The sequence below is a fragment of the Pterocles gutturalis genome, unplaced genomic scaffold (genome assembly GCF_000699245.1).
Source record: "Pterocles gutturalis isolate BGI_N339 unplaced genomic scaffold, ASM69924v1 scaffold3700, whole genome shotgun sequence".
In the NCBI taxonomy this organism is placed as follows: Eukaryota; Metazoa; Chordata; class Aves; order Pterocliformes; family Pteroclidae; genus Pterocles; species Pterocles gutturalis.
In genome coordinates, this window is record NW_010137973.1 from 54,599 (window position 1) to 66,783 (window position 12,185).

The 12,185-nt window shown below is 35.3% G+C and overlaps 1 protein-coding gene across 1 annotated transcript in view; it reads right to left on the reverse strand.

Annotated features, from left to right (window-relative positions):
- The window catches only part of AGTPBP1 (ATP/GTP binding protein 1), a 54,775-nt gene that overhangs the window by 30,229 nt on the left and 12,361 nt on the right, over positions 1 to 12,185 (reverse strand). Inside the window, exons 9-16 of the mRNA XM_010082779.1 lie at positions 11,287 to 11,495; positions 10,649 to 10,826; positions 8,072 to 8,169; positions 6,940 to 7,056; positions 5,617 to 6,326; positions 1,893 to 1,976; positions 1,533 to 1,619; positions 1,303 to 1,451 (exon numbers count right to left, since the gene is read on the reverse strand). Coding sequence (XP_010081081.1) covers positions 1,303 to 1,451; positions 1,533 to 1,619; positions 1,893 to 1,976; positions 5,617 to 6,326; positions 6,940 to 7,056; positions 8,072 to 8,169; positions 10,649 to 10,826; positions 11,287 to 11,495 — 1,632 coding nt within the window. The remainder of the gene's footprint in view (positions 1 to 1,302; positions 1,452 to 1,532; positions 1,620 to 1,892; positions 1,977 to 5,616; positions 6,327 to 6,939; positions 7,057 to 8,071; positions 8,170 to 10,648; positions 10,827 to 11,286; positions 11,496 to 12,185) is intronic.

The window sequence follows — 12,185 nt, forward strand, 5'->3', positions numbered from 1 at the left end:
CACTCTTTCATCCAGGTAACAAAAGATTATTCCCTCTGATCCCTCAACATGTCCTAATTTTCAGACCTACAGAAGACCAAAGCGAAATGTTTAAATGAAAACTGCCGTTAGCATGAGTGGTAATCTGCAAGAAATCTTGGGTTCCACTCCATCCAACTCCCATTACAAAATGGCCTCAAAGAGAACACAAAGATTTGATACTATCATCTATTCATCTGAATAGATGGAAAATAACATGTTTCAGAACACTTCTTTTTTAAAACTGTAATCCTTTAAAGTTTGTATTTTTGGGGGAGTATACTAAAGTTGAATACCTAATATGAAGTTAGAGCAGAAAATACATATCAATTGAACATTATTATATAATTAGCCAAATACATTGACTGGTTCAGTCAGTGTACTTGAAAAACCAAAAGCAACTATCAGGTAAGTATATGCAACATGTGAATGAAGATCTAAGCTAACTGATGAAGATCAGTAAATAATTTAAAAGCATTTTATTACTGGTCAAACCACCTAGTATTCTTGGATTTTAATCTACGTGAATTGTTCAATTATGACAAAGAAGAATATGATGTTACTCTGTCCCAAGAGTTTGAGTCAGAGGGGTGAGGGGAGCTTCTTCTTAAAGGATGAATTTCAAAAAATGAATCAGGAAAAGAAAAACCTCACAAAATAAACAGTTTTAAGCTGAATGACGCATCCCTACTCCCCCCAGACAACAGGAAGAAAGGCATATTAGCAAGCCACTACTTTTGTATGAGGTAGGAGCAGCAAAGACTAACTCACTGGAGACTGCCAGGGTAACCTACGAAACCCAGCAGTTCAAAGGAGACTTACTTTTCCTTCTCAAATAATGTGCCTCCCTTCCCATCAATAAGACAAAACTGTTTGAGAATGTCACTGCTTACTGTCACATCTGAAAATACACCTCTATTCAGAAACGGATTAATGATGACAGCTGTCATTCTTCCTGCACCTGTGTGGATCAACAGGCTTTGGTGTTGTCCCCCCTACAATGGTATTAGGACAAACTTTAGCTGCAGCCACCAGTAAATTTCTTCTGCTTTGGCCTCACTTACAACAAAACTTCATTCTAAAAACTGACAGGCAGTGGTTTAAGATACTTCTTTTCTTTTGAACTGCAACTTGTCAAAACATTTTCTGGTAATTTTATTAAAAAAGAATGTGACCTGACAACATGAATATATTACTGATCCCAGGGTGGAGGGAACAGCTGAGCTGTCTAGTACAGGTATTTTTCTACATATTTCTTCTCCGAGTATGGGAAACGTATCTTACCGTAGTTAAACTGACTGTTTGATTTTTCACAGTTGATGATGTTAAACCGGTAACCAATGCCAGTTTTCATTCCACTGACTTCAAAGTAAAACCATTGATGATAATGATTGCTATTTATATCCGAGTTCAGAATTAGATCATACTCGCTTCTAAAGATTAACAAAAACAAGTCAATCTTTTTTTTCAGCAAAAATTAAAGGTCTTATGTATGAAGAGTTTAAATATCTTACTTTCTGATCTGAATAACTTTGCGCAGGTTTCCAGATTCAAATTTTGAATTAAACTTCAAAACATCTGCTTCCTCTGGTACTGAACAACTATGAGTAGAAAAGGGGACCAAAATTAATAAAACAAACTTAACTGAAACAAACTCATTAAATTTATTTTAACCCTCATTTGGTAACTCAAAAATAATTTTGAACCTTCCTCTAAATACAGCCTGGGTAGTAGGCTATAGGTAGTTATATCAAATTAAACTTTCATTGAAGTCTGTCTTAGTAGTTCTGCTTTAAATATGAAAATCATACCACAGAGATAGAACAAGCTTAGAGTATTCACTGAACATTGTTTTCAGAAGGATAAAAACTTACCTCAAATTATCAAGGTCATAAACAACTCTGTCTATAATGTCATTTTGATGAATCAGTCTTTCAATATCTTGAGAGATTTTTGTCCTAAAATAAAAAGCAAAGTTCTCCTTTAAATTGTTGCATACCGCTTCTAACTAGAAAAGAGGAATTGCCTCAATCAACAATGAAAACTAATAAAGTTGACATGAAGACAGTGGGACAGATTTTCAGAGAGACCCCAGCCTCACCCCCACTTATGTGCACAAACTCTAAGTGTATTTAAGTTTAAACACCTGCATTCACAGCTGACCAAGTCCAACATTTTTATGTGAGGGAGCTGAGTTTTCATGCACACAACCCACTGGTTTTTATCTTATGGAAAAAAAGTGCACCATTTCATACTTCATAGTAGAAGAAAGAATTACTCAAACATTACTTGTGTTAATGCTTTAATCCAGGACAGCACTTGATAATATTAGTAATTTACATGTGTCCTACCATATCTAAAATTAGAGTTTTAGAGAGTAGTCGTGCAGTGAGTGTGTTAGTGGACTAGCTTTTCACCTTTGGAGATCTAGGTTCATTTATCATAGAATCATTAAGGTTGGAAAAGACCTCAAGGATCATCAAGTCCAACCGTCAACCCAACACCACCTAATCCACTAAACCATGTCCCTAAGCACCACATCTACATGTTTCTTGAACACCTTCAGGGATGGTGACTCCACCACTTCCCTGGGCAGCCTGTTCCAATGCCTGATCACACTTTCAGTGAAGAATTTTTTTCTAATTGGTTAGGTAACAAATAAGAATGAATTTGGTGATGTCAGCCAAATGACAGGTGTATGTTTATCCAGATCATAAAACCATTGCACAATTGTCAGTATCTAGATCCTGGTTTGGAAAAGTAAGAATGTGTTGCAGTTCAAGAATGAAATATAGTGGCAGAGCTGTGTGGAAAAGGTTGCACAGCACCTGCAATAAGAAGAAAAGGAGGCAGATTAACAATGAAGAATACAGGAACAGAGCGGTAAAGTATGTTCAGGCTGGAAATTCTCCATTTAATCAAAATAAATATTGTTAATAAATGAGAAAAATAAGGTAAGTGCACAACTCCAGCACCTCTTATTAAATTAAAACTAACTGGAAGAGAAAACAAGTCACAAGTCCAACGTACTGACAAAACTGTAAAGAGGCTGACTCACCACAATCTATCTGATCAGGTTCAGCTCAGGGCAGAACTGCACATTTTTTATCTTGCACTTGATCTTACAGAACTCCTTAGATCTCAGCATACTTTAGTTCTAAAGGATCATAATACTTCCTTATCATCACAGGAGTTTTGCCAAGACAAAATCCATTAATATAAATCAGACATTTAAATACACAGTAATAACCAAATGTAGACAAAAGGAAAGAAGAAATGGTATTCAAGATGGACATGAAAAGGAAAAGTAGTAGCGGATATTTTCAGGTTCAGAAAAATCCAGACAAAAGAGAAGTTATTTTCAGATAAACAAAGGAAAAAATATAAAAACAACACTGTTGATGTGGAGCTCTGTGTTTATAGATTAGTCCTTTCTGGATCCTGATTTACTTAATGATCATTTCCAAGTATCAGATGATTGGAAAATACTAAAGTGACCAGAAAATATTTAAGTGTACAGCAAAAGACAACCTAAATTTTTAGGGAATGGAAAAAAGTAGGAATTTAACCTCAAATTTATAGGGTATTGAATGATATATTTCTTCCCTACGAGGCAGAATAACATAAAATACCTCAGTTATTCTCTCAGAGATTTTTCCAAACAATAATAATTTGGTGAAAATTACATGTTACCAAATGTAAACGAAAAAGCAAAAGCACTCCAAGCCACAAATACAGAAACACTGCATCTCCTAGCACATTGCAGGACTGAAAAAAAACCTCCAAAACCTCACACCACAGATGTCTTATAAGAGTAAAAACAAAACCCACTAACTCCCTACCTCAACACTCCACAACATTTCCTTAAATTACAATGGTGGATTAAGGCAGCAATTTGTTTTCTAAGGACTTAGCTAACGAGCAGTAACTACCTGGTTACATCAAGGAGAGAACATAAATTGCACTGAATTCTAAAAGAGTTTGGTCACAGCTTTGTAGAATGCCTAAAAGCTTCTCCATGTCCCTCACCAAACTCATTTTTCCCGTAAAATGTGAATTCCTAAAAAGATTAAGCCCTTTTAAAACAGGTTCCTTTCTCAGAAATTTCTTCTATTGCAGCAAAAAGAGTGAGTCATTTGTAGAAAACCGAATCTTAAAAAGGCGATGCAGGATTTCTAATTCTTAAGCTATATTACCTGACTATTCCATTCTTGTTTCATACAAGACCTAAAAAAGTTACTTTCAACATAGAAAATACAACAACAACAAAAAACATTTTAAAGTAAAATATATGCTAGAATTACCTTCATAGTTTAGAAGCCAACTCTATGTATAAACATACAAGTAGGTTTGTTAGTCAGAAGTCAGAGTTAATATAGTGCTTGCTTATCTAAGAAGAATGAGCACTGGAATGATAAATTTTATGTGACTTCACTCGATTTCACTCTTCAAAATTCAGAATTACGTACTACAAAAACATAGATTAATATTTGCAAGATTTTCTTAAAAGACAGTTCTTAAGTTATTTCTGACTATCTCCCTTCTAAATCATCTGAATCTATCTAAAAATAAGCTTATACGGAAGATTCTTCTTCAACACTGAACAGTGCTTTCTAGTAATGGTATATTCATCATGTCATTGGTCATTTCTCTAGAAAGATCACTTTTTTACAACCTGTGTGAAACAGCTAAAAGATTTTAATTATACAACCTAAAGACACTTAATCTCTTAATCATTTTCATAACTAAATGTAAATATGAAGAATCTCTTAAAGTTATAAGCTGAAAGCATTCAACCTAATAACTAAGCAAGCGGCAAGGTCTCATACCTACTATTACGTGTTCTGCTAACATGCCCATTTGTCTTTACAGTAACTTACTATGCATATGAGCCAGCTCTTCATACCACCTTTGCAAATTATTCTTAATTGTTACATCACCCGTCATCATCCTCTAATATCTCTCAGTGAATAAATAAATGGGTGTGTTGATGTGTTGGGCTTTGTTAGTTTTTTTCGTTCTGTGTTTATTATGTGTCATTCTGCAGGAGCTAACACAGACTACATCCTCAGCATCTGTTACCTCTAAAATCTGTTATACTGCAAACACTAAAAACAAACACTTAAGTGTATTAATTTTTCAATTTTTCCCACTACATTTTCCTGAAAGACAGCTTTGTTAGCACAGCAAAGAGAGAAGCTGAAGTATCTTTAAACTATTAACTGTCCTATCTTTGCTAAGACCTGAAGGGAGCATTCAGCAGGGGTTTGTCTGTCTCTTGGGGGTTCTTTTTGTGGGTTGTTTTTTTTCAAACTACAAAATTTAGATGGGGGATGGTGGGAAGGCAGAAAATGAGTCTATAAATTAAACTCAGTATTTGGAAACCGAATTACAGAATTAGCAGTTCCAGAATCAGATTGTGTTCTTGCTTATGGCTCTGCATTGATCAATGCCTACTCACCCACCTTCAAACTGCTTTTCACTGAAAATAGTTTTATATGCCAAAGTGAACATTTCATATGTGCCTGTTAATCTCATCCTAAAGATTGTTTCTCAAGGGAAGGAAAACAAAAACAAAAAAGGAGTACGGTAGCTTACCTCTGTACCCCATACGGCCTTTCCAGAATAGGCTCCTTAAATGGGGGTGGAACATGGCCAAAATAATCTGGATAGGCCACTTCTGAATATTCAGGAATAGACTTTGTGGTTTTTACCATTTCAATATAAAGATCACAGTCATGAACTGGTGATACATCAGAAACCTCAAGCATGACTGGTTCCCCTGATGAACCAGATCCCGAATCCTCCTCCTCTGAATCCACTCCAGTACAGCAGAGTTTTCCCAGATGGACAGATGATCCTTCAAAGAGGCTACTTCCACAAGGTGAAACATGTTCACAAGGTTTACTACAAGCAAGTGTGGTAAGGCTACTTTTGCTTTCCTTCTTTATTACACACCCTGTACCATAATACTGATCATTTTTTGTACTGCTCTGCAGACTGATTCTGTCCAAGCCTTTCACAATTTCTTGGCTTAGACACTGGCATGATGGAAGCAGGTTTCCTTGACCATTTTGCTGATGTAAACTACTGTCCTTGATACTGTCTTTCTTTGGTAGTTCCAGAAAGGCTGGCCTTCTCTTGTATTCCTCTGTCAATAAAGGATTGTTCTCCTTCAAAGCAACTCCTTTCCTTGACTGGTTTGCTTCAGCAGGGTGTTCCTCTCCTGCTGTGGGAACAACAATAGGTCCACTCAGATTTGCATCAGGTACAAAAGGCTTTGGTTCCTTGGAAATTAAGTCACATTCCTTAAAGGTAAAAGAGAAAAAACAATTAAAAGATTTAGTAATAAAAAGTAAACAGTTCCTAAAGTTTCATTTATATTAGAACCTTTCTCCTGAAGTATATCTTGCAATAATCCAAACTGTGTAATTTAAAAGACAACAGTTATTGTTTTAAACTTACATAAACATAGCAATGAAGCTTCAGCTTTTACCCGAAGACAGTGTCAAAGCAATAAGCAAGTAGTTCATCAATAACAAATTACCAAGCCAATGCAATTCCCCAGATATTTTAACCAACTACTTCAAAGAGGTGCACAGCACTTAAGGAAATAATACCATTAATCTCTGTCAAAAAAACTCATGTCCTTTCTTACTATTTTACTTTCTGCTGCATGCAATACTAAAACATGAGAAAAATGTTCTCCTTTATAGCTGCCCACAGGCCCCTTCTCAATCAGATTAAAGTAATCCATAACATTTAACTAAACAACTCACTATGTAACACTCATATGTAGCTCTAGAACTGCAGACTCTCATTTTTTGGCGGGAGGAACTATCCACCAAGAAAAGAATGTCAAAATATATTCCAGAGTCAACCCATCATGATGAGGAATGCCCTGGGAATCATATACTTTACCTGAAAGTTCTCTGAAAGTTCTGGGAAAAATTGCTCATACATTTTCAGTTCTTCTATGGGTCTTCCCAATTCTTGTCTAGGTTTCAGTTTATTAATATCAGTCTCAATATCATCATTCTGAAAGAGTACCAGAAGAAATTAATCTTGCATCCAGTATTAATGAACTTCTAAAATAATTACATTCACCCTTTATTTCTGACATGGACATGCTTTAAAAGCTGAACATCACTACTTTAAAATTAGCTGAAATGCATCTTTCACCATGAAGGTTTGAGCAGCTGAGTTTTGTTAGTATGCCAAAGCCTCAATTTCAACAGAAATATAGAAACATCTAAATTTTCTTGCTTTCATACAAATGTATTATGCAGAGACTTCAGGCTACACTTTACATGAGACCTGTGCATAATCCAACTATTGCAACCTGGAATGTGGAGACTGCAGTAACAAAGAAATAACTGCTTCTACAGAAGACACTCTCTTCATCAGTGCTCACGAGAGCCTTGAACAAAATCTGTCATTCCAGTCCATGGCCAGACAACTCAATTAACTCCTGAATATATGCAACAAAAATATAGAATAAGGCAGTTATTAAATTAATTTAATTCAAATGTCCTTTCATGTCCTGACTGGCAGCTAGAGAGCAGAACAAGACCTTCCCAAAGTCACATACCAGTGAGAGGTTTGATCTGTACATCTACAGTTGGCTGAACTTCAAAGTTACCTTGTGAAACAATGATATAGTCAACCCCAGTTCAGAATGATGGAAAAAGCTAGAGCAGATCCTTAACACTGAGCAGCTTAGGTGGGAAGAGTAGGCTGAGAGAAATACAAGCTGGGAACAGAACACTGTTAAAAGAGTTTGCAGTTCTGTTCCACTGTAGTCCAAACAAATCAAGTGTGAAGCAAACAGGTTTTGAGAAAAATCTTGAGGCAATCTGAACAACAAATTTTCAAGCAGAATCCACTTCTCTTAAGTTTCAGGAGCTGTTTTTAATTTTAGAAATTGCCCTGAAAACCTCCTGAAAGTCCTTTTAATGCTTAAAACATATGGGTGTATCCATGATTCAAGCAACTTAAAAAACAAGAAACTGTTATGCCTGATTTTTGCCTGTTGTTTTTGTCTCATACCAACCTTAAAATGCTGGTCCTTGTCATCATCATTTTCAGTTTCAATCTCTGATTCTGTTTCAGCATCATCATTATCATCACTTTCATCTACTACATCATCCACTATGACACAAAAAAGTTTTGTAAGGCAGACAAATCCAACATATATTCTCAAAAAAAAAAAAAAGAAAAAAAGCTATAATCTGGGTTTATTTTCTTTTTACTTACCACTTGAAAAAAATATGAAGATCAACTAGTAAACATTAATTACTAATAACAGATTTACAAAACAAAATGCTTGTTTGACAATACTGCAGACTCAATTTATTACATTTCCATTGAGTTTTAAGTCAAAACAGAGACCTCCGGTTTAAAAAAAGCAAAACATAACCAAAAAACACACAACACCTCCCACTGAAAAAAAACAACAAGACAACAGATGGCCATTAGAAATACTCTACAAATGGATGTGCCAAGAATATCTCGGCACAGCTTGAGGTCAGCACAAAATGAGACGACTCCGACACCTTTTCCCAAACTCAGTAATAATTACCATGTCCAAAAAAAAAAAAGTCTCAGCAGCTTTTAGTCATGTCAGGTAGTACTGACCCAGTTATCACGGAATAGTGGGACAAAACACCTTCTCCACCTTTTTTGTTTTGGTTAAAAAAAGGCATAAACACAATTGGAGATTGAACCAGTAAGGACAATACTTAAGGAGAATGGTCACTGCAACTGCTTAGCATGGACACGTTGGGAACTAAAATTTACCCCCAAAATACACAGAAAGATGTTATTTTTCAGGCATGTAGAACTATTTCTAATGGGTATAAGATAAAAGAGGGTAAATTTAGACTAGACATTAGGAAGAATTTTTTCACTGTGAGGGTGGTGAGGCACTGGCACAGGTTGCCCAGGGAAGCGTGGATGCCCCATCCCTGGAGGTGTTCAAGGCCAGGCTGGATGAGGCTTTGAGCAACCTGGTCTAGTGGAGGGTGTCCCTGCCCATGACAGGGGGGTTGGAACTCGATGATCTTTAAGGTCCTTTCCAAACCAAACCATTCTATGATTCGGATGCTAATTTCTACTTGAGTTAGAGACCCTGTGTCTAGGATCTAGGACTTACTTCTTTGTTAAAAAATGAAAACAAGAGGAGCAAACTAATTGTTTACATATGGCTAACAAGAATTGGGCTAACTCCCTGGTATGTGGAAATGGGCATTAACTGGTTATTCTGGCAGATGTTCTGTTTACTAGTGGCAAATTCAATCTTTTTCTAGAAGTCTCATGTAGTTAGAGTGCTGGGGTGTTTTATTTAAGTTTTCTGAAAGGGTGTTTTTCATGCAGGAAATTTGCTGATTGTCAGTAGAAGGCTCACTTTTACAAATTATACTGATTTTCTAGCGTATTCAGAATTATTACATGTATTGCTTTTACAATGCTGACTATACAAGATTTTACTTTTAATAAACTCAGAGCTGTACCCAGCCCAACATTCTGTATGTCTTTTAATACAGAAGCTTTTCATTAAAAAGAATTTCCTATGTATCTTATTTCTTTAGGTTTTTCACTTTTATTAAGAGATAACAAACCTATTAAAAAAGCAAATTATATCAGTAGTCTACCTCAACAGAAGAGGAAGCTTCTAAATATTTACTAAGGAGTACCAAAAATACTGTATTATGTACAGGTTTAATTCCTGTGGACTTTGGAACAAACTTCTACATCTATTTTCTATTTTGAAGACAGAATATAAACAAACTCTAAACTCCTGCAGTTTGAGGCTGACCCATATGAACCCCAATAGGACAGCTGTCTTCTTTCACATTATGATCACATTTTGTTTCAGGAGATATTGTGAGTAAGAAGATATTAAAAACTGTGACTTTGCCTTAGAGCAACTTTCTTGACAGCAACTTCATCAGTTGCTTACCCAAGTACCAAGCTGTTTCACCATATCTGAAAAAGCATTAAACATTAATTACCAAAAAATAATTAAAGGTGTTCATAACGGGATGAATCTGTTTCCTACAAAGCACTATAACAATGTTATGCAGACAAGTGTTGCCTAAGAGACTGCAACAGTCCAAGAAAGCAACTCTACTTTTCTTATTACGCAAACAAAGGAATACGCACAATAATTTAAAGAAAGAATGCTTCAAATGTCACATGTTAACCTAAACTCACTACATGCAGTTTATCAGAGCAAAAGAAATCAAGGAATATACACTCATAAAACAGGATGTACACTACATTACATTTAACACAGGAGAACGTATATAAAAAGTAAGTTAAAAAGAAGCCTGAGTTTGTAGACTAATACGTACAGCCTGTTTTACCGTTTAAAGTTTGACGAACACGACATTTTAGTTTGTTTTATTTTGTATCTCAGAAACATAAACCCACACATATAGACAAAATTTCCATTGGTTAAGACTTAACATTAGAAATTGATGCTCCACACTAACAGCCACAAACCCTTTGCTAGCTAAGTCTCAGAGTCCAAGTTTTAGAGGAGAATGCAAATAACTGCAATTGACTCCATCTTACATAAAGGAATGTTAGACACACTTAAAGACAAAATATTACAAAATTACCATACCATCAGGAGGCAAATTGTACAGCTGAGCAACAGGACCACTGGCAGGAATAACTGGGAGTTGGAAATGGAAAGCACTTTTAATAGTTGGTAAAGGAAGACGATTTTTAGGAAAACATTTTCTCATTATTAAGCTGGATGTGTTGACAAGGGGATCAAGAGTTCTTACTGCAAGGCACTCCTGTTAACAGAAAAATAACGAAGACAAGAGAAAAGTGTCTCTCCAATAGTCAAATGATATTTGTTTTACAGATTTATAGAATTCAGTGGTAGTAAAGTATTTTGTTTACAATACTTTGGTAGTCTCCTTTGAAGGCCAGAAGAACCTCCACCAACTCAAAACCACCTTTTTTTAAAACCGCAAACTTCAAAATTAAAAGATTTTTTCTATCCCTCTTTTTTAAAATTAAGTTCAACAGCCCCTCCCAGAGATAGTCACTGCCAAATAACAACAAATACGAATTCAAATCTGTACTCTTTCATTCCACTTTAGTTAAGTACAGAAAATAATCCTTACCCTCATAATCAGGAATGACCATGAATATCATGAAAGAACTATGACAAATTTGTTGTCAGAATGTGTTTTCAAAGCCAAAGAGGCAAAAACAACAACAAAAAAAAACACAACCGAGATAGCTTACTTGTGAAGTGTTGTAAAGAATTTTCATTCCATTGGCATCAATGAATGCTTTTCTTCCCAATTTGATGTTTGTAACACTTTTAATGCACTGCAAAACGCCTTTCCGTATCAGCATGTATCTGTGTCGACTATCATGACGGTGCCAATCAACATAAATTGTTAAAAGCACTTGCACATATCCTCTGTCTACTGCTCTCCTGGCATTTGTTTCTTTATAAAACAAGTTAGGAAATAAAATTAAAAATGCCCAATGACTTCAATATTATTTTCAAAACAATGTTAAAATTATACTTTTGACCCGAGTAACTCAATTGTTTCATTTCAAGTAGTATTCCAGTAGTATTTTACATCTACCTAAGCAGAAATGACTGAATAACTGAGGCCAGCAGTCTACACTTCATTCTTCAGAATAACATTGCATGTAATTTTCATGGTTTACCAGAAAAACAGTGTGCATTACACTTAAAGGAAATTGTAAGATACTGTCAGGTAACTAATTTAAGAAAAAAAAAAGTGTTTAGATAAAGTCTATCTATCTCTATCCACACACATTGTGTAGATAAAAGATTTGAAACAAACTTCTTCTCATTTGTAAACCATACAGTCTTGCAACAACTATCACTCAAATTTGACAAACTCAAAATACCTCTCCCCCAAATATTAGGTAATCAGCATGACAACTGGACTCTACACACCAGAGATTAATATTTTTTATAAAAATATTTACTTATATAAAGTGTACGAAGTTACAAAGTCAAAACCCCTCCAGATTGAATAAGACATCTCAAAATAAATGCACAAGACCTCCTATTTTAGAGACACACCTTTTCAACATTTACTTTCTTTCCCCAACATTGGAGTTTAACTGTCAATTTACAGAACAGAATGCTGATGATAATT